At 39.5% G+C, this 20,057-nt stretch overlaps 1 protein-coding gene across 3 annotated transcripts in view; it reads left to right on the top strand.

Annotated features, from left to right (window-relative positions):
* Positions 1-20,057, top strand: part of LOC148421057 (receptor-type tyrosine-protein phosphatase delta-like) — a 183,574-nt gene that overhangs the window by 121,228 nt on the left and 42,289 nt on the right. For all 3 annotated transcript variants that reach the window (XM_088420393.1, XM_088420392.1, XM_088420391.1), the window contains exons 7-11: positions 4,779-4,924; positions 7,226-7,367; positions 14,276-14,464; positions 17,549-17,566; positions 19,055-19,165. In XM_088420393.1, the coding sequence (XP_088276519.1) occupies positions 4,779-4,924; positions 7,226-7,367; positions 14,276-14,464; positions 17,549-17,566; positions 19,055-19,165 (606 nt within the window). The remainder of the gene's footprint in view (positions 1-4,778; positions 4,925-7,225; positions 7,368-14,275; positions 14,465-17,548; positions 17,567-19,054; positions 19,166-20,057) is intronic.

The following is a 20,057-nucleotide window of genomic DNA, read 5'->3' as shown; positions in this document are numbered from 1 at the left end:
GGTGCTTCAGTATTACACCAGGTAGTGCAAAATGGTCCCAGACCTTTATATAAAACAACTACTAACATCCATGAATGAATTCTTTCCCTGGCTACGCTATCAAAAAACAGACATCATAACCTTCTTACTGCACACTCTCAATCAAATAAATTCCCCTATCCATCCATGCATCACTTATCTTGGCCTCCTATTCTCATGAGGGTTTGCTAGAGCCTATCCCAGCTGTATTCGGGCAGTAGGAAGGGTACACTCTGAACTGGTTGCTAGCCAATCGTATGGCACACATACACCAACAACCAACTCACCAACACACCTAAGAACCATTTAAAGTCTCAAATATACCTAGCCTGCATGTTTTTGGAATGTGGAAGGAAAAGAGAGTACCGAGAGGAAATTTACACAGGCACAGGGAAAACACACACTCCACATAGGAGGGGCGGAGCCAGAAGCGAGCCCAAAACGTCCACATGTGAGTCGGACGTACTGTCACAGTAAATTCACCCAGATCTACACGAGTTTTTTCTTCCTCACATATTGATAATTGATTATCCCTATCCACATTTCTAATATCTTCAACCTATTATCCCTCCATTGTTTTTCAAAGGGGAGCAGACCAAGGCAAGAAACTAGATACAGTAAAACACTATTGTTTTTGAAAAATATAAATCTTATCAAACAAAATTACAAGGCTGCGTCAGTCATTTCTGGAGTGATCTAAACTTATTCAGTACACAATAAACCTTTTGAAAATAATGCCTCTTCAAGTGTCTTACCAATGCAGTTTAATGGTTTGCTACAATAATGCAGAGAATTTCTGCGCTCATTGTAATCATTGGATGATTGTTAGGATGGAAAAATAGATTCAACACTTGACTGTTCTCTATGCTTGAGCTAACATGGCACAGGTGCCTTTCAATGTGACCTTCAACTAAATACCTCAAACATCTTGCCTTGGATTTTAAGTCAAAATCAGCGGGGTTCATCATTGGTCAGGGATTGTGGTTAATGTCCACACATCGCCCAATACGCAGGGATGTGTGCTCAACTTTTTTGCCACTTTTTTGTCCAAGTTGGATTCTGAAACATCACGCTCTTCGTGGTGAGCCTTTGCACTCACCGAGTGTCACACTATGAAGTGCGTCAAGCAACACCTGCGTGACCAAATTGGTACAGAACACATGTTGAGGCAATTAGCACACACACAAAGGCACACACACAAACACTTTTGTCGTAACATAAATTTATTTGACATTAAAGCACAGTATCAGTGCAAGTTGAATTAATTTTTTTCATTTATTGCTGAGATTATTAGTGTCAAGAAAAATGTACTTCTTTTGCTCATTCTTAGCAAAAAAAAAAAAGTTCCGGTTTTACTAAATCTAGAGTAAAATTGTTTTTGTGTAATCGAGATATCCGCCATGGATATTGCGATATGAACGTTTTGCCCGATTGCCCATCCCTAACCCCTAGGTACTAGTAAACAACATTTTCATTTCCTCAAACACTGTAAAAAGTTTCATCATTATACTAAATTCTTGTATTTGGCTGCAAACTCAGTATTAAGAGTAAAAGACAAATTTCTACCTTGGGATCAAGCTTTATAACACTTCTTTACTTTAAAAAAAAGTTGTGCAGGGAGCTGACTTTGTAATCCTCGCCATCTGCTGTGTAGATCAGACCCCACTATATGCCGACCTCTATGTAGGCCATCCTCCCTCCAGCCAACCATTGGGCACACACAACTACGCACATGTGCTAACACACACACATACACACATACACACATGAAGTGGGGAAGATTGGCACCGTCTAATTCCATCTAAATCTCTGACTGCGGTACCACTCAGTAATTTCCCCCACATTTCCATCTTGGGTCATACCGAAGATAGATTCTCACTGCGAAACTTCAAACTGCTTCTTTCAAGTTTTGACTTGTCAGGCCAACTACTCTTTTGACATCAATGAAATATTAAAGCTTCGGTCCTTCCACGTAAACTGTAAATTCCATCACTTGCAAGGAGACATGATTGCGATAGAATGATTGAAAAAGATAGTAACCGAATGTACCGGGACATTAACATTGGAGTTAACAAAAAGTGCGGTTAAGGGAAGTAAAAGTGGAAGGGTGAATTGAGACAACAGAAGAGCATACGGTTACACATCCCCTCCCCTCATTAAGTCAGTCAGTGTGACAGGAGGACTTACATAACACCCCAGAGATGGAGGGAGGAGATGAAGAAAGAGAAACGAGGAGGAGGATGAAAGAGGTAGCAGCTGCAGAATAGGGAAGACATGATAGAGTGACGAAGACTCGGGTGTGCTCTCTTCGAAAAGCAACCTTTGAGGGGAGAGCTAGAGTATTTGAATAAAGAGGAGTGGAATCTGGGGGTCAAAAAAAAAACACGAAAGATCTGTCGTTCCTTTTAGTGTGCCGCGACTGGCTTTACACTTTTCATTTGTTTTGTGGGGGAGAGATTAGCAAGAGGATTAAGAGGGCGACTCTAGCGCTCCTCATCCTTTCTCTTCTCTCTCGTTGGCATCCTCTCAGATGGGAGCATGCACATTTGCTCACTCGCTCATGCATCCCGAGAAATTAATGCACAGTTGCGCGCAGGCAGCTCGGGGCTGCTGCTGAACATTTTTTTTCGCCACACAGTCAATCTGTTGTATCAATTCAGATGAGTAGGTAAATTTTGAATCAGAAATGGATTTGGCAGTTTCCTCAAGCCCAGCGTGATGTCCTCATGGCGCTTGTATAATGACAGACAAATTATCAGGAATTATTTTATACTGAAATAAGCAAACACACACACACACACACACACACACACACATATATATATATATATATATATATATATATATATATATATATGTGTGTGTGTGTGTGTGTGTGTGTGTGCTTTTTTACAAAGTTCTCCTTTAGCAAACTCTTTTTTGCGTGTTCACTTTAACAGAACTAAAAAGCTGCTGGTGGGTGTGTTGCAGGTGCTGTACAAAGACAACAATTGTGGTGGAAAATTTGTAACTACTTTGCCCTTTGTGTAAAGAGCTCTGATGGTTTTCACGATGGAGCATCACAAGGAAATGAAATAGGCTTCACTCTTGCCCGTGTGCCTTATCAGCCTTAATTAGAGGAATTTATTGCTTTATAAATCAAGCAATTCTTGTTTTGCCGAAGACAATTGATATGTAGCATCTATTGGACAACTGTTAAAATTCATATCATGGCATGAACCAATCAGCTATTTAAAGAAAAATGAGTAGCTATCATTAATTTAAGAAATATAAATGAGAATTATTATTATAATTATTAATGGGTGTCCAAAAGTTTGGCCTGTACTCTATGTGATTGGCATGACACCTTCTTGTGACTAGTCATAGTCAACCTTTACATCATTTAGAATTTTTAAGATTAAATGTAGCCATAGTTTTTGTTAGTGTTTTTTGAAAGTTCCCACTACTTCCTCTCATTCTAATGTCTTTTAGACTCACTCAAAGTCCCCAAATCAGAGAAAACATTTCATCTCAGGTTTGATCAGCTATGCTAAATTCATCAATTAGTTTGCACAATGACGAACATCACCTTTGCAGCAAAGTTGCAAGTTTGGCAAACACATCATTGTTACACCCAGTGACCAGATCATCTTCAACATCTGTTGGCATAAGCATGTAACTTGCAGTGAATGTTTCCCATTGAGAAAATCAAGCCTATAGCGTTCCATAAATGTTTTGCCTTCTGGAAGAACCTGTTTACCATATTTGAGTAAATTCAGAAATGAAAAATAGCACAATAGATAAAAGTTCAACGGTTGACTCGGAACCAGGTGATGTGCCCTTTTCCCACTCGCTTCCCATGTAGTATCTAGAACCTCTCAACCTTGATTCGCCTCTCCATCTGTCTCACCCATCTTGGCCTTCATCTCGGCCATTCTCCCGTCCTGTCCTCCCCACACTTCCCAACACTTTCCGCCAAGCTTAGCCACTCTGCCTCCTTCTTTTTAAACAGCAAAAAGCAATTCCTCTCCCTTTGTCAGGGCAGTTGGCACTAAGCCCTTAAGTAGGGATTTTCTGGTTTGGCGGGAATGCCATTAGGCAAGCGGCCGATGACGTGCCGTGACTGACGTGCCGAATCTTTTTGATGTCGTGATGTCACAATCCCGCCGAGGCAGTGGTTATGATATTGTTGGCGTCCCTAGAATGAGGGGGCTTTAGTGGTCATGTCAGAAGTAAGTCTTTATAAATCCTTTATGGCACAGAAATATTAAGCTTCTTTGGTGGTTCAGGGGCAGAGAGAGAAACATGGCGGAACGTGAACACGGAAAAATAAATAAGATACTGACACACAGCCACCCGCTAATACTATACACACACCTTTCCTTAGCAAGAAACACTTTTTAAGAATAGCCAATTTGCAACTGCTTATTTCATTTTTCAAACTCATAAGATCTTTGAAATCTGAAGGAGTGGAAGTGACTGAATCATTGCATGCTCTGATTTAAAAGACCTTTGCTTCTTTTTATTAGCCCAGTCACTCAAACATAAGTGGCATAACTGCAGGACATTGGAGTATCCGTATTTCTGGTGCCTAAGTATATTTTAAAAATACAATAATCCAATCAATGATGTACAATATGCAGAAATGCGTAATATGAGCGTAGAAATGCATATGTGATCTGCTTGTCCTTTAATAGGCACATAAATGTCCATTAAAATTGCCCGTTAATTCTCACAGAACACACACTCATCTTGACTTTTTAATGTTTCTTTTCACACAGCCCCTCCACGGTTTACTCGAACTCCAGAAGACCAAACAGGCATCCAAGGCGGAGTGGCATCGTTTGTTTGCCAGGCTGCTGGCGAACCACAGCCCAAAATTGTGTGGAACAAGAAAGGCAAAAAAGTCAGCAACCAGAGATTTGAGGTATGAGCCCACTGCCCTAATTATCGATAATTTACTTATTTCTGTCATTGCATCCGATGAGAACAAAGCTTTTCAGGTTTTTCATGAGAAACAGATCAAAAACAAGTCTCTCGATGAACATGGTTGATTTTTTTTTTTTTTTAAATGCATGTTTCATTCAAAAAAAATGCATGTACAATAAATCTTGTCAGTTCAGGAAGTTTTCCCTTATTAGAAGAAATTTACATAGGCCATGATACACCAACAAGCCTCATAAAATATAAGTACAGTATATGTGTTTGTCTCCCCCCGAAATTAATACTGTTGTGTTTAGCAGCAACCCATACAATTGAATTTTACAATAGGCCCCTTGGAAGAGTTTTGAAATTCAGTCGTTAACACTTATTCATCTTAATGAGAAAGCCTTACTGATGGCCTTACACTGTGTCCTTATACAGTATGTACCCTCTTTGGACACGTCGTTTAAAGTAACCTGCGCTATAATATTGAGATTCTGAGCTATGACAAGCACTGAATCAAATTCCTAAGTGGTCCCTTGCTACTTTGTGCCTCATCTTTGGTGCTTTGTGGGTTTTTTTTTTTTCCCCCAAAAAAAACCTATTGTGGAGAGACACGTGGTTTCCTGCATGCCAAACAGACGAGTTGACTGAAATGTAACACATGCCATAGGCACTTCTCCGACATCTACCTTGAGTGGAGCCTTTAGCTGGCCAAACATGCCACAGAAGCAGAGTTTACACTCAAAATTCCAATGTATTCCAAAAGCAGTTTATTTCTTTTGTCCTTTTACTCCTCCCTCTCCTTCTGCCGAGCATTCGAGTTCTGACTCGCTCGTGTGAGCATCATGAACAAGACTGTTCAGGCAATCTGTAAATCAGCTCATGGGCATTCCTACAAGAGACATGATTGGCTCCCAGTGCAAAATTGACCAATGAAGGCAGGAGTCAATCACATGTCTTGTAGGAGTAGCCGTGAGATAATTGACTGCCCAGTCTTGTTTATGAAGTTCACACGAGTGAGTAAGAAACCAAACGTGCGACAGAAGGAGAGGAAGGAGAAGGAGGATGAAAGAAAGAGTTGGAAAGATATTACTTAGTGTTCTTTTGTAATAAATAGGAATTTATAGTATAAACGCTGCTTCCTTGTTATTATGTTTTGTCAGCTATGGAGTACACTCTAGGTCGACGTCCAAGGTCCTTCAACCCTTCGTGTTCCCCATTACGGCCAAGGGATGGAAACGGGAAGGGATAACAGTACATTTACTGTATACATATATATATATATACATATATATATATATATATATATATATATATATATATATATATATATATATATATATATATATATATATATATATATATATATATATATATATTAACATGTGCAACCAACAATTTTGTATACTTTAATTTGAAAAAAAAAAAAATCTCAGCCTTGTGGCCAGCTTGTATAAAAATACTGTTCTATTTTTTGTGCTTGGTAAAATATGCTACATACAGTATGTGGGATTTTTCAGAGGATAGATTAAGGATTTATTTCCTCTAAAATGCCTCTACAAGTCAATCTCAGAAGGAGACACTGAACCTTCCCCTCTGAGTGTCACTCAGAGGTCAAGGCGCTTTTGAACCATGATACGTTTATTTTCCTCCCTAGTGTCTTCTTATTTTTGATTAAACCACAGAGGTTGTCTTTTTAATCCAGAATAGCTAACAGCCCTGTCCTTTGAGGGTTGCTATGGGAATTTTTGATTCATTGGATTTCAGTCTGCAGAAGCCTTATGAGAATTCAAAATCTTGATCCCTTAAATTGCATGTACCATGGTCAAGGGCATTTTAATCCAAGAAGTCGAGTCCACCAAATGGTTTTACAGATCCCTTACACATTGCATGAAAATGACATCAGTGATTTCTGATCACTTTTCATCATAACGAGCGGGTTAGGGTTAAGTTTAAGTTTATTTTAGGGGACTCATCGGTGGAAGCCATCCGGGATATAACCCTGAATAGAGTAGTGATGACTCCTTTACTTATTGGCTTATTCATTGGCTTTATCCTTTTCATATTGGATTCTAATGAAAAACAGGCATAAAACTATATCAAGGTAATGACTAGCAACTCTTTCTGAAATAGAATATCTTATCAAATATCAACAAATGGGGCTGCATAGAACCTATTACTGTAAAGAACATTTTTGGGTTGACTTTCCCTTTAAATAACTTGTTTATTTAAATTCGTATTACTTTGATAACAAATTATTCTTTTTGGTGAAACCCTAAAGAGTATTTCTTCTTTTACACAGGTAATTGAATTTGACGACGGGTCTGGCTCTGTCCTGAGAATCCAACCTCTGAGAACTCCCAGAGATGAGGCTATTTACGAATGCCACGCCTCCAACTCGGCAGGCGAGCTCACTGCCTCCACCAGACTGAGTGTGCTACGAGGTCAGTGGCGTCACATGCACAAATAAGATTGTTTTGCATCCATTTGCTTAGCATAATTTTCCAAATCTGAAGGCTCAAATCTGAGTCAGAAAGCTCACATGAAATCACAACGTTACATTTTATTTTCTATTTTACCTTTGTGTCTGATCAAGTATTACTGGATATTGGATATGATTTAACATACTGTCACCACTGATTATTTCTTAGAATCAATTATTCCATCGATTAAACAAACGATAACCAAAAAATAACCGATAATTGAGCCGATCACAGGTCGGAGACAATATGCTTTCATATTGCACTGTATATAGAGTATTAACAAAAACATTTACAGTACATCATTCTTATAAAATAAATCATATTTGCCATGATTTAACAATCTTTGTCATGCCCAAAACTAGCAGAAATGCATAGGTAAAAACATTAATGACCTCTTCAAGACAATTACCAATTTTCTTGTTTATTTAGTATTGTTTGGGGTTAGGATTACCCATGTTTTGGGGAATGTGAGAGGTAACCCGAGTACCAGGGAAAACCCACGCAGGCACGAGGAGAACATGCAAACTCCGCACAGGAAGGCTGAAGACTGTGAAGCTGAAGTACTAACAACTCTGGCGTCATGCCGCGTGACAACTACACAACAAACAAGCATTCGCATCTTACAGTCCATAAATTACGCTAAAAGACAATCGGTCAGTTTACATGAAGAAATACAGTATCGTTAAAATCATTAAATTGTTAAATATGGTTGAGAGGCTGAGCATAGACTTCGTTTTTTTCATTCGTCAACATACTGGTTCTCAAGAAAATTCTCACAAAAATCTACCCATACAGGCCATTTGTGGTTCTGAATGATTTCTCCATAGGCATAATGCTACCATTGTCTGGACCTTACTCACAGTCCCAAGTATAGTGAGTTATACTTTTCATTTCCATTCTTATAGACTGTAAATTAGAAATATTAATGCTGACAAAGCTGAAAGGTCGGAAGCGGGGTCTCTTTAGAAGTCAATAAGTGTAAAGGCTGTGTCCGCTGCACAACATGCTTTTGTTAGTGTTAGCAGCAGTCCATTAATGCAGATGGTGATGTTAGTGTTAGTGGAGTCCATTAGGAGAACATTATGCACCGGTAGTCGGAGGCTCAAGAGTGTCTTAGCGAGTGAAGCCGCTCAAGTGTGGATAATCACACCGGCTGCCTTTATAGTCCACGCTCGTGGAGGAAAGGACAAGCGGCCTATTGTTTTGATCCTCTCATTTCACTCTTGTCTTTCTGAAGCACTGTACACAGAGTCTACGTGTCATTTTTTCTTATCAGAAATGCTCTTACCTTTCCTCTTTCTCACACTCAACTCTCGCGCCACATGCTCTTCCGCACAACGTCTAAATTATTCACATCAGATGGCTCTTTGCACATTCTGCGCTCTTCATCCTCATTGCATGTTGTGTGTGTGTATGTGTGTGTGTGTGTGTGTGACCTTGGTTTTTGCTACGTGGTGGGGACCAAATCCCGGATTTTACTGTGGGGACCTCTTGCACTTGTTGAGACCATTTAGGTTGACCCCAAAGGTTCAGGCCTCTTTTGGTGAGGCTTTCAGAATATAGGTTTGAATAGGATATTGATTGGAGTTAGAGTAAGAGTTAGGGTTAGGTAATCTGTTCTGATGGGAAGGTTAAGGGTGAGGAAATGCATCATCTCAATGGGATGACCCCACTATGATAGCAAATAAATATGTGTGTGTGGGTGTGTGCATGTTCAATGGCGCTTACACATCTGTCTCTCTTGACGGGAACTTATCCCATCCTCTTCTACAGTCTACATCAAGAGCATGTCGTCCCTGCAAATGAACATATAGAGACGGTCCCAAACACACGTTCATCCCGAGTGTGAGATTGTTATTCTCCATTTTAAGATTAGTTTCTTTTGTCTCTACTGAGGTGTCACTGTTTTGTTTCTGTTGTTGATTTGGAAACACAGTTTCTGCTAATAAAACTCGATAGGCTGTTAGTTCAAAACTTTAGTTAAAAGCACTCTCACACACAAGTACACGCACACATGTATAAACACGCGTGTCAGTCGTATGTCCCCACCCTGCCTCCGTCCAGCGACGGAGTGCCTGACAGGAGGGATGTGATGCTAAGGTCAGCCGGTTTAATTACTGAGGATTACAACCAGTCCAATTGAAATCTTGGAATTCTGGAAAAGCTGTGATTGGCAAAGGTTGAATTAATGTTGGACAGAATTCACTCACTTTAGACGGAATAGAATAGAATAGAATAGAATAGAATAGAATAGAATAGAATGCCCAACTTATAATATGTTATGTTATGTAATGTTACAAAAAAACAAAATCATAAAAAAATCGTACATCTATTTTAATGTTTGCTCTTATTTATATTACTGAAATTCCATTTAAAAGGCATTCCTTAACACCTAAGTGCTCACCAGCCAAGTGCATTATGTAAGAATTTAATGAATAAGGAACTCATAAAAAAGCTTCACAATTATGTATATCCTCATAACTGAGGCGGACGTATTAACCACTCTTCCATTCTGCCATAACAAACAAAAAAGAGGGTCACTTCAGGCAAGTCAAGGCTGTGGTCAAACTATATAACTGCCAAGTATAATTGGGATTTATTTATTCATCATCCAAGGTTTCTATTCACAGAAGTGTTCCATCTCTGAAATATGATATCGTACTCTAATGAAAACATTTGAAGACTCTCACTCCGACTCGACTGTCATCGATATGATGGTATGGAGAGGCTAGTCAAAATGAAAGAAATACAATTGCAGGTTTAATGTAACAGATATGTCCTAAGGTCTGAGGTTGTAAAGTGTTTTTATTTTTTTTCCTGTCTAGTAAATTATCATATTGACCTTAGTTTAATGTATTAAATATTCAGTAGTCTTGCACTCTCTCCTAAGCTCTTTCAATCCTCTGGGTAGACTAAAATGTCAGGCAAATTCAACATTGTGAAGAATTTGCAGCTGTAAGTTGTCAAACCAATTGCGATGCAATATGATAATCACACTTTTATTTTATTGTGTCAACCCCCCTGCTGGTAAGCGTGTCATGAGTAGTTGAGGCAGTCAGAAGAACGTATTGCACTTGGGCCTTCTGATGCTTTTGTTCCCAGAAAGGCAGTCCTTCACTTTTACAGATGAGAAATCTAGTGAGCAAATGCGCGCACATTTCATTTTGGATCTCCCATAAAGCAGATGCAGCAGTTTGCGAGGCACTTCCCATGACTGTGAGACTGCCTTTGTCTATGAGCTGTGAAATTATCTGGACTGAGCTCAGTGGAAACACTCAAGTGGGAGCACATCCAAATGAAACAGTGGGAGGCTCCGTCAACACGGGAGCGTTGGGTTACTCGTCTGTTCTGACCTCAAGAAGCTGCAGCGTTACCCCGAAAACACTTTGGTGTTGCTTTACACTTGTCCTGATGGTGGATGACAAATAGCTTGTGTTATACATGTGCTAATGTCCTCACTCTTCCTTTTCTAGGGCTTTTTTTTTTCAAGCAAAACAAAAACGACCGTTTCTAGGAGACACCGTGTTTATCGAGAAGCGAAATCTTTGCTTTTTGGTGTGCTGGGTAAATAGTGGTGAGGAGTGCCTGGAAATGACGACTCTCTGCCTAAATAGGGATAGCCAGATGAGAGAGTGTTTCAAATTGTAACCTTTATTTGCAGTGACATTTCACAAGACATTGTGAAAGGATTTACCGGATGAATTATTACCACAAAAAAATCTTTGACTCCCAGGCTGTCAGGCAAACTACTTATGCTTTATATCTTAAAGCAACAGTGGTGTCAAAGTCCTGTGTTCTGACAAATTTCGCCAGACTCATTGTTTTGTTCCATTTTCCAGCAGGCCGTGTCCTGATGTGCCATTTGTCTTCTTTTTTTTTTTTTTTTTTACCCCAGTCAGCATATATTACAAACATTTCTTACCCATCGCCCCCTGTAACATAAATGTAATAAAATTTGAACCAACATCTTTTACTGGCCTCTGATATTAAAACTGTTGCGTGTGTGTAATATTAGACAATCATACATTAATGTGCATCCACTATCTTAACAGCCCTCCAAAGCAAAGCAAAACTTCAATGAGTTTTAGTGTCACACCCCTGTTGGTATAATTTCTATAGGTTTTGAATGGAATGTCTAATATAAAAACAAAGTACATTATTCATTCTGAAGAATGTACTTTATATTCTTCGTACATTCAATTGTAACACCTGTCTATCTGTCATTACCAGAAAAGACAGAAATTTACTGCCATTACTGCCTACTGTTGAGAAATAAAACTGTAATGGGTGTAACATTTTTAAAACCTGGTATTTTTCTGTTTAAAATGAGGTCAAGCATTGAAAACACTTTATAATGTCACGCCTGTTGACAATCAAATTAATGAAGCATTTTTTTTGTCCAAACAAGTGTGTCTTTAAACACCTCTAGCTGTGTGCGACAACGCATAATTGTGACAGGGAGCAGCTTTTTTTTAATCATGCATCCACACCATTCAGCACAATGTCCCACCCCAGGTAGATGAAATAGAATGCATTATCGCTGCCGATGAGAGGCTTTCTTTGAAGTAAGTGTTTGCATAATGAAAGCGGGGTGAATCACGATTGTAATGCCGCATTCACTCCCTTGTGCGCTTGCTTCATGTCTGTCTGTTTTATCCTACAAAGTACTTTTTTTTTGGTCCTGTGTTCCTTCCCTGGCCGCGCTATTCAATTTCTTCTTCTTTTTTTTTTGTGTAAATGCAGCTGTTTTCTATCCACCCGCCCACTGGCACGTGCTGGCCATCATCCGAACACCTCATCTTGTTGGGTTTATGATGTCCATGTTTCCATTTGTTGGTGTTATGATTGATTGAAACTGGAGCTGTTAAAAGGCCACACACATATGCGCCTTCAAAGCTACTGTCTCACGACACGCTGGCTACAGTTCGATGGTTTAGTACCAAAATTAGCATCTCCTTGGCGAGGTTCAGTGCTAGGATTTCCCGTTAATGAGGCTCGGTGTGGTTGAAAGGGAGCACAAGGGATACAGTTTTTTTTTTCTTTTTAAATGGTGCAGGGGGCGGGGGGGGGGGGGGGGGGGGGGTAAAAGATCAAACAAATGCACAGAACAGCAGTCTCTTTCCTCGTGTTTTTTTTTTTTTTTCGTGAATGACTCATCAGTCTGTTGATTTATTGTAACCCACCAGGGAATATATTAGACACATGATGATCCAGACACATTTTTGTGGAACATAGGTAATTGGGGGTTTTTTGTTTGTTTTTTTTAATCGTGGTAAAATTGTGTAAGTAATCATACATGAGATGTCATTATGGGCCAAAAATATATCCCTTTTGTCAATTTTTGAAGTTGTTTTTTTTTCGACGGATAGATTAAAAGTTAATTTTATTAAAATTAATAAATTTAACAAATTAAATTAATTTGAAATTTGAAATTAAAAAATAACAAATTAAATTAATTTGTTAAGATTAAAAGTTAAGTTTATTTAAGATAACCTTATTTTCGCAATCTGATGTATTTTCTAGCAACTTTAATGATACGTCTAAAGCATCACAAACAATCAAAGATGGCGAGTAAATTGTTTTCATCTACAACTATTTCTAGTTTTTAAAAGGCACCCTAAAAAAAGTATACAATAGTTGGCTCAAAATTAAGCCTTAACTATACTCAATAAGTATACTCTGTATGTTTTTGATAAATCTAACCTATTTTTTTAAAAAGATTTATGATCATGACTAATAATTACTCAGAAAAGTTGATTCATCATTCATGAATGATGTATGAACAGTTGACTCAAAAGTCTGAGGAGTCAGTCAAGCATCATAAAAAAAAATAATAATAAAACACACACAAAATCCAAAGGCAAAAAAATAAAAAGTTAATGCAATAATCAATGGGATGATTTTTGCTCAACCGTGCATTATGTGGCGTGCTTGAGGTGGCACTGAATTACTCTGATTTGCTTGCTATAAAACATTTTTCACAATTACCGGTAGGTGTGCATCTGTGCAAATGTGTTTGTTTGATGGAAATACTATCCAAAAGTAATGTAATCTCTGTATGCAACATCATACGCTATTGTGTGTTTACATAAGGAATGATGCAACAGGCAAAAACTCTCCCCATCTCCGTTATGGAGGTTTTTTTATTTGTGTAACAAAGTTGTTTTAAGATGTTACGTCTGTTGTACTATTATAAAACACTACTATATACTATGAACACAAAACCCATCTTAGCTTTACCGCCACACAGTTTGAATGCCATTTATGTGTGTTGTCACTTACAAAAGACATTGTGGTCAATGTTCGCAAATTAGCATCAAACCAAATCCATTAAATAGCTTGAAAAGGACTTGTTATGTGCGCTCTGCCTCCGCATGTTAGACACAAGTTAGCGGACCAAGAATTGTTGCATAGCACAAATCGATCTTAACACTCCAATAAGGGATGTAATGTCCCATCCAAGCAGAAACCAGAGAAACTACTGCTCGCCAAAGCTTTCTTGGTAGGTAGCTTATGTGATGGTGATTTTTCAACAGGCAGTGGAGGAATACTATTTTTGTCTGTTTAGAGTGGAAGCGGTTTGGTTCAAATTCACGACAAAAGGATTTAAGAGAATACCTCATTGAGTTTCGGTAATTGCAAGCGCAATCATGACAATGTGATGTCATCATATAAGAACAGTCCCCACACAAGACTGAAATTTCCCAGAGGATGAAACCATAATATCGCCATCCACATTTGATCCTGCTTTATCCTACGTGTGATGCAATGCTTTTTAATCCTAATACATGATGGTGCTCCGCGGGTTTATATAAACAGGTAAAAACAAGGCGCACCTCCGTTGTGACACTTGTCTGTAATCCTTGCAGAGGACCAGCTGCCTTCGGGGTTCCCCACCATCGATATGGGTCCCCAGCTGAAAGTGGTGGAACGCTCTCGGACCGCCACCATGCTCTGCGCGGCCAGCGGGAACCCCGACCCTGAAATTACTTGGTTCAAGGATTTCCTGCCAGTCAACACATCCAATAACAATGGACGAATCAAGCAGCTGCGCTCAGGTAAACAAGTACTTCGCCCTGTAGCTCTTTAAATCCCTCATTTAGTTCCACCTGAAGAGCTTCGATATTCCCCAGTCCTTTTTATATTTCTGTTTGCCTTTTGTGAACCTTGCCTCGATTGCTGTTCCACACACTTCCTGGCGTTGTTCCTGGCCGTGTTCTTCTGTTGTCCCTCTCTGCTGCTGCTGCTGCTGCTGCTTTGAGTTGCCTTGGATGGTTGCCAACCCCTGTGAACTATTCTTGGACTTTGAAAGTGAAAACTCCCAATTTTTTCTGCTTTGCTCCAAACACTCTGAGGCCTTCCTGTGCAAATCACCATCACAGCAGGGTTTAAGACTAAAGTAACAGTAAGTTTGTCAGGACAATTTTTTTCTTTTGACAAACTTCAAAATATAAACCCCAGGTGATGGTGGCGTGTTTTAAGGGAATTGCCTCTTCAAAGCAATCTCACTGCTGTGACTAATCAATTGGATAAAATGATGTTCTTTGTCCTTTCTTTCTTAGAAAATTAGAGTGAAATCATTGTGACAATCTGTGGAATACAAAAGCAAAACTGGACTCACAATTTCGTCTCATTGTATGTTTTTTTTTTGTATAGCCACAGTAGTGTGTAAATCCCCAATAGGTCTTCTCAATCCCTTCTTGCTTACGTACTTCCAGGAATCAACTCTGGACACGAAACCCCCTCTTGTAACTGGTCTCCCAATCGTTTGCTTTTTTGTGGATTAAATAGCCCCTCTTGCTTCTATACCTGCTTGTTTAACTCGCTGGCTCAACCCAAAGTCCTTGCTTATCGTCCCCCGATACCACTTATTTTTAAAAATGGAAACATTTAAAACGTAAGTAATTGTAACGCTACATCTGGAATGTAAAAATTCTGACTGATATCTTCTGTAATTCGTTCATAAATAAGGGTAATGTTTCATGTCATAGATACACAATATACTTTTCTATTTGACATTTTGGGGGTGGAGATTCCTGTGTTTGTCAAGGTGTGTCATCAATGGACCAATTGTAATGCCATGTCTATGCTGTTTCTTTTCTCTTTGTATCTTTTTAACCACAGAGTCCTTTGGTAAGTGCTTTTGTGCCGAGGTCCACACCCTCACTGTCCACTCTTCTTTATACCTTTCACTAATGTTGCTGCTCTTCCTACTGCTGCTCACCTTTACAACACTGAGGAGTTATTAAAACGCATGGCATGCACTTTACTAACTGCTACAATGGACACAGTTAACCATACAGACGCTATCCTGCGATATTTTGATTTCAAATGAAAAGCAGAATACATGTAGTGATACACATAGATACACATAAATGCAAATTCATCGTTATGACATTCCACATAATTCAGTCACTTGGGCTAGACCTACACCATCACCTGTGCACCTGCAGCCTTTCCACACCTAGGGAATTATACAAACTCTCTCCTCACACTTTGCCAATTTACTTTTTCCACTCCTTCACTTATTTAATTATTCCTTCCCTCACTCACTCTGTCATTCACTCACCTACTTACTTTCTCCCTGCTCCACCTTATAGAGTTACCGGTCAATAAGCCATCAACTCTAGATGTCTGTTAGGTAGGCCTTGAGCGGAGCCACTGTAAGAAAATCAATGAGTACTCGATTTCAGACTTCTAGACAGTGACTGTACAGTGTAGCCTCTATAAAGCTAAACTTGTTACCACCGGTTTTCAATACCCAACAAAAAATCCTGTACTGACATCTTTTTCACAGAATTCCTTATGTTTAAACTGCCCAGGCATACTGCACATATGATCCTTACTTCTCTTGTGGCTTTTATAGCTGCCATTGCTTTTAGAATTCGCTGCTTGAAGAGCTCCGAACCACGTTTCCGACATTAAGCGAATGGTCGTATTCGCTAGTTTTTGAAATAATGCCGTCATCCTATTCTCTCAAATTAGTGCACTGCGCTGAAAAACTGCAACTAGTAGACTTGATGAGATGAAAATGCCGTCTTGCCATAGGTAACCAAATTTTCTAAATTAAAAACTGACCCATTATTTTTGATAAAAATCAAAAATGAAATACTTTCATACAAGGAACATGTTGTCGATCTGGTGACCAGCGAATGTGTTATCACCTTAGTCAAATTTGTATCTGACGAAAACTTGAGTTTTGTCATGAGGCTGTTCTGATTTTGTTTTGGGGTTTGTTCCCACTTATTCCCTACAATGTGCTCACAGACTAGTCATTGCACTTTGGTGCCTCGGAAGAGTATTTCGAGATATATTTGAGATTTCCTACTGTGTGACTGGTCATTCAAAGCACCACGGGATGCCCACCACACGCGAAGCAGTACAGTTCTGCTTATCCATGCGGCTATCAATCGTTGAATGCAAGCGTGTTTGTTTTGCAAAACCTTTATAAAGCTGAAAATCAATTTGCACAATATGAAAGGGTATAGTCATAGCTACTAGCAGCAACCGACTTGGTGTTGTTATATGGTGTTAAGTGATTCGTTTTCTAACTTAATTTAACACAAAATATCAATCAAGTGACAAATTTAATCGGTTATTATGAAATCATTAATTAATTGATATCCAAAATTTTCCCCAAAGTCCTTACACTTGTGGCAAAGTCCTTACAAAGTGGCATTCTGGTCGACACGGTCGCATTCTGATCCCATGGAGCTTCAGCTTGTAACGACAGCTGAAGTTTCAGCTTTTTATAAAATTCTTCAATGTCAGAACCTCTTATGGTCACTCCAGATAAATACTAGCTCCATGGTATATCGCCTGCCTAATAGTGTTAAGGTTTCGGCGGTTGGAACGCAAACGGGCAGATCTTCTCAGATTCGGATCCACATGGGGGACACTCAGTAACCCATCTCCTTATAGCGCTGCCACTCTGTCTTTCTACAAGCTGTCTCTTTAAGCTTATTCTGTCCGGTTGAAATTTTCCGGCTCTTTCTTTGTTTTTGGCTCTAATTTGGTTCTTCTTTCCAAGTTACTCCCTCAGTTCTGTCAGTATCCCTCCCTTGCCCCTTTCCCCTTTCTGTGGCACTAACATTTTCTTCTTCTTCTCCCTCTCTAATCTCGTGCATTCATTGCCCACTCAGGTGGCACGCCCATACGAGGTAAGACTGCTGGGAGGAGCAACGTGACACAGTGGCCTGATTCCATTCCAATCCTCTGCCGCCCCTTGCCCCAATGTAGGAAGCAGCTCAGGATGAGTGAATCTGCGTTGCCGTCGTGGCAACCAACCACTCATCCGGCTGCTTCGCATCTGCAGTGGGAAGAGGAGCAAGAGGGGGGGGGGGGGATTGGAATTGAGCGAACAATTCATTACACTATGACTTTTAATCAACTTCCCGCTTCTCGTCTTTTCATTATCTGCTCATCTGTTCATTTTACCATGTCAGCACCACACTCGTTTACATAATTCCATTGCTTCCTTCATCATCATATCGTGATCCCTCTATTGTGCCCATCACTTTAATATCACTTAGCTTCTAACATTGACCTTACCTTCAATTGAAAGCATGGTGTGTTTTTATGTTCCGTAGTTTAGGGTGACAATATCACATTTTCGTATTTTTTTTTTTGATGACCTGATTTCTTTCTCCTTTTTGGGGGGAGTGGTTTTGACCTAAACTTGAACCAACCCCCTTTCTCTCTACCTGGTCTATATTTACCCAGTCAACGGTCCCAGTTTTGTTTTCCCTCCCAGCTGTTATTCGCTCAACTCAAAATGTCCAGATGGTGAAGACACACTTTTCGACATTAGTGTGCTTGCGTATACACACACACGCATCCATACATACATGCGAATACACATTTGTTTCATCATGAGATTTTGTCCTCCCCCAACCATTGCTTTCTCTCTTCTCTCTCATTACTGATAAAAAGCCCCAAACAACCACTTTTTTGATAAAGTTTTTATGGGCGCTTTTTTGCCTTCCAACACCATCTAAAAAACCTTCTGGTTGACTTTTTTGACAGTTTTTCTATTTTCAGGGAGTGAGAAAGCATCGGCCCCCTTCCAAAGGCTTTGCGTATGTCGTTTAATTTTTATTTTAATCTGTTGGCCTTGACAAAGGTCACTTGATTCATTTACCACTTTTATTGGGTGTGCATTTAATGACATCACACTCCTGATCCCAATGGTGGATCTGATAAAGTCAGGGTTGTATAATTTGCCATGGCAATGGTTTTGACCAGTGATGTAACTGCAACTCATTTTTCAGACAATTTTCAAAAGGCTATTTGTGACTGGATTTCTCAACATGTTGACTGCTTGGTTTATTTATTTCTCTCTTGCATGAAGAACCATATTCCCTTTTAAGGACCTTTTGTTTTCCTTTGGTTTCTAAATCAGGATGCTGACCTTTGTTTTGAGGAGATTTTTGCTGACAATGACAGAAATGTGTCCCCATTGAACGGGCTCTTTTTTAGCCCTCTTCTTCACCGAGTTCACTTTTTGCTGATATTCAAACTCATTTGTCCTTTATGCTAATAATTTTTTTGTGTCTGATTACAATGCTTTTGCGACCGTTCATTCAGTGTTTTTTTCTTTTTGTCCTCCTCTCTGTATATATTTTTTATCTCCTCATTCCTGCATCCAGGTGCACTGCAGATTGAAATGAGCGAAGAGTCTGACCAGGGCAAGTATGAGTGTGTTGCCACCAATAGCGATGGAACTCGCTATTCCACACCGGCCAACCTCTATGTCCGAGGTAAGAGGAGAACTTGAAGGCCACTGCGACCAAACCATAAATCACATATGCAAATGTGTGTAAAATTGTAATCAAGCGCCAAAAATGTCATTGCTCTTTCGAGTTTACAAATGATGATTGAAGCAATGCTTGCTTGAAGCAGAGTTACTGACACATCCAGAACTTTACTGTTTCTGGTCTTGATTTTTGTAAATATCCTGAATGAGTTATATGCAATACATAGGCTTTTTTCTACTTCATGAACAGTTTTTGAACAGTTTTGCCAATCGATTGTCTGCACCAGAGGTGCCCAATCTCTTTTTTTTGTTTTTTTTTTCTGCATGCTGGGGGTGGGGGGTGGTCTTCGGCCTGCGAACGGGTTGGAAGCACAGAGCGTTATCGGCATTAGCAATACTAATGGATGGATGTAATCCATGTAATGGATTCTTCAACCCGACTACTGTAACTGTGTTTAATTGCTTTGAGCATTAAAAATATTAATGTAAAAATCTACTCAAATGATACATTTCTCTGTATATTTTTATACCCAATGGCATATCATTTAAGGTATTTCCGTTTCAAGCCATAAAAGCAAGGGTTCCAAAACAAGAGACGTCTTTCCATAGTTAACGCAGGGCTGAGTGTTTGTACTGACGCTGTTAATCTCTCTGCCATCCCTTCTTAGCCTTTAGACCTCCAAGAGAAAACAAATCATCGTCTGGTTAGGACTTTTTCTGTCTCAAGCCAAAATCTGACAGGCGCCTTACCTCTCCGGGCACTTTAAGAGCACGCGTTCTCACACATGCCCGACCGATGTTATGAATTTTGAAGACGATTTTAATCCGGAGGCTTTTTTGCTCTGTTGCTACCCCAACCAACACAGAAAAAAAGGGCAACCTTTAAACAGCCTGAT

This window comes from Hippichthys cyanospilos, chromosome 7, assembly GCF_059441005.1.
Source record: "Hippichthys cyanospilos isolate Australia breed blue-spotted pipefish chromosome 7, RoL_Hcya_1.0, whole genome shotgun sequence".
NCBI classification, from domain to species: Eukaryota; Metazoa; Chordata; class Actinopteri; order Syngnathiformes; family Syngnathidae; genus Hippichthys; species Hippichthys cyanospilos.
Note: the sequence above shows the minus strand (reverse complement) of the source record. Positions and strands in the feature narration are given on the sequence as shown.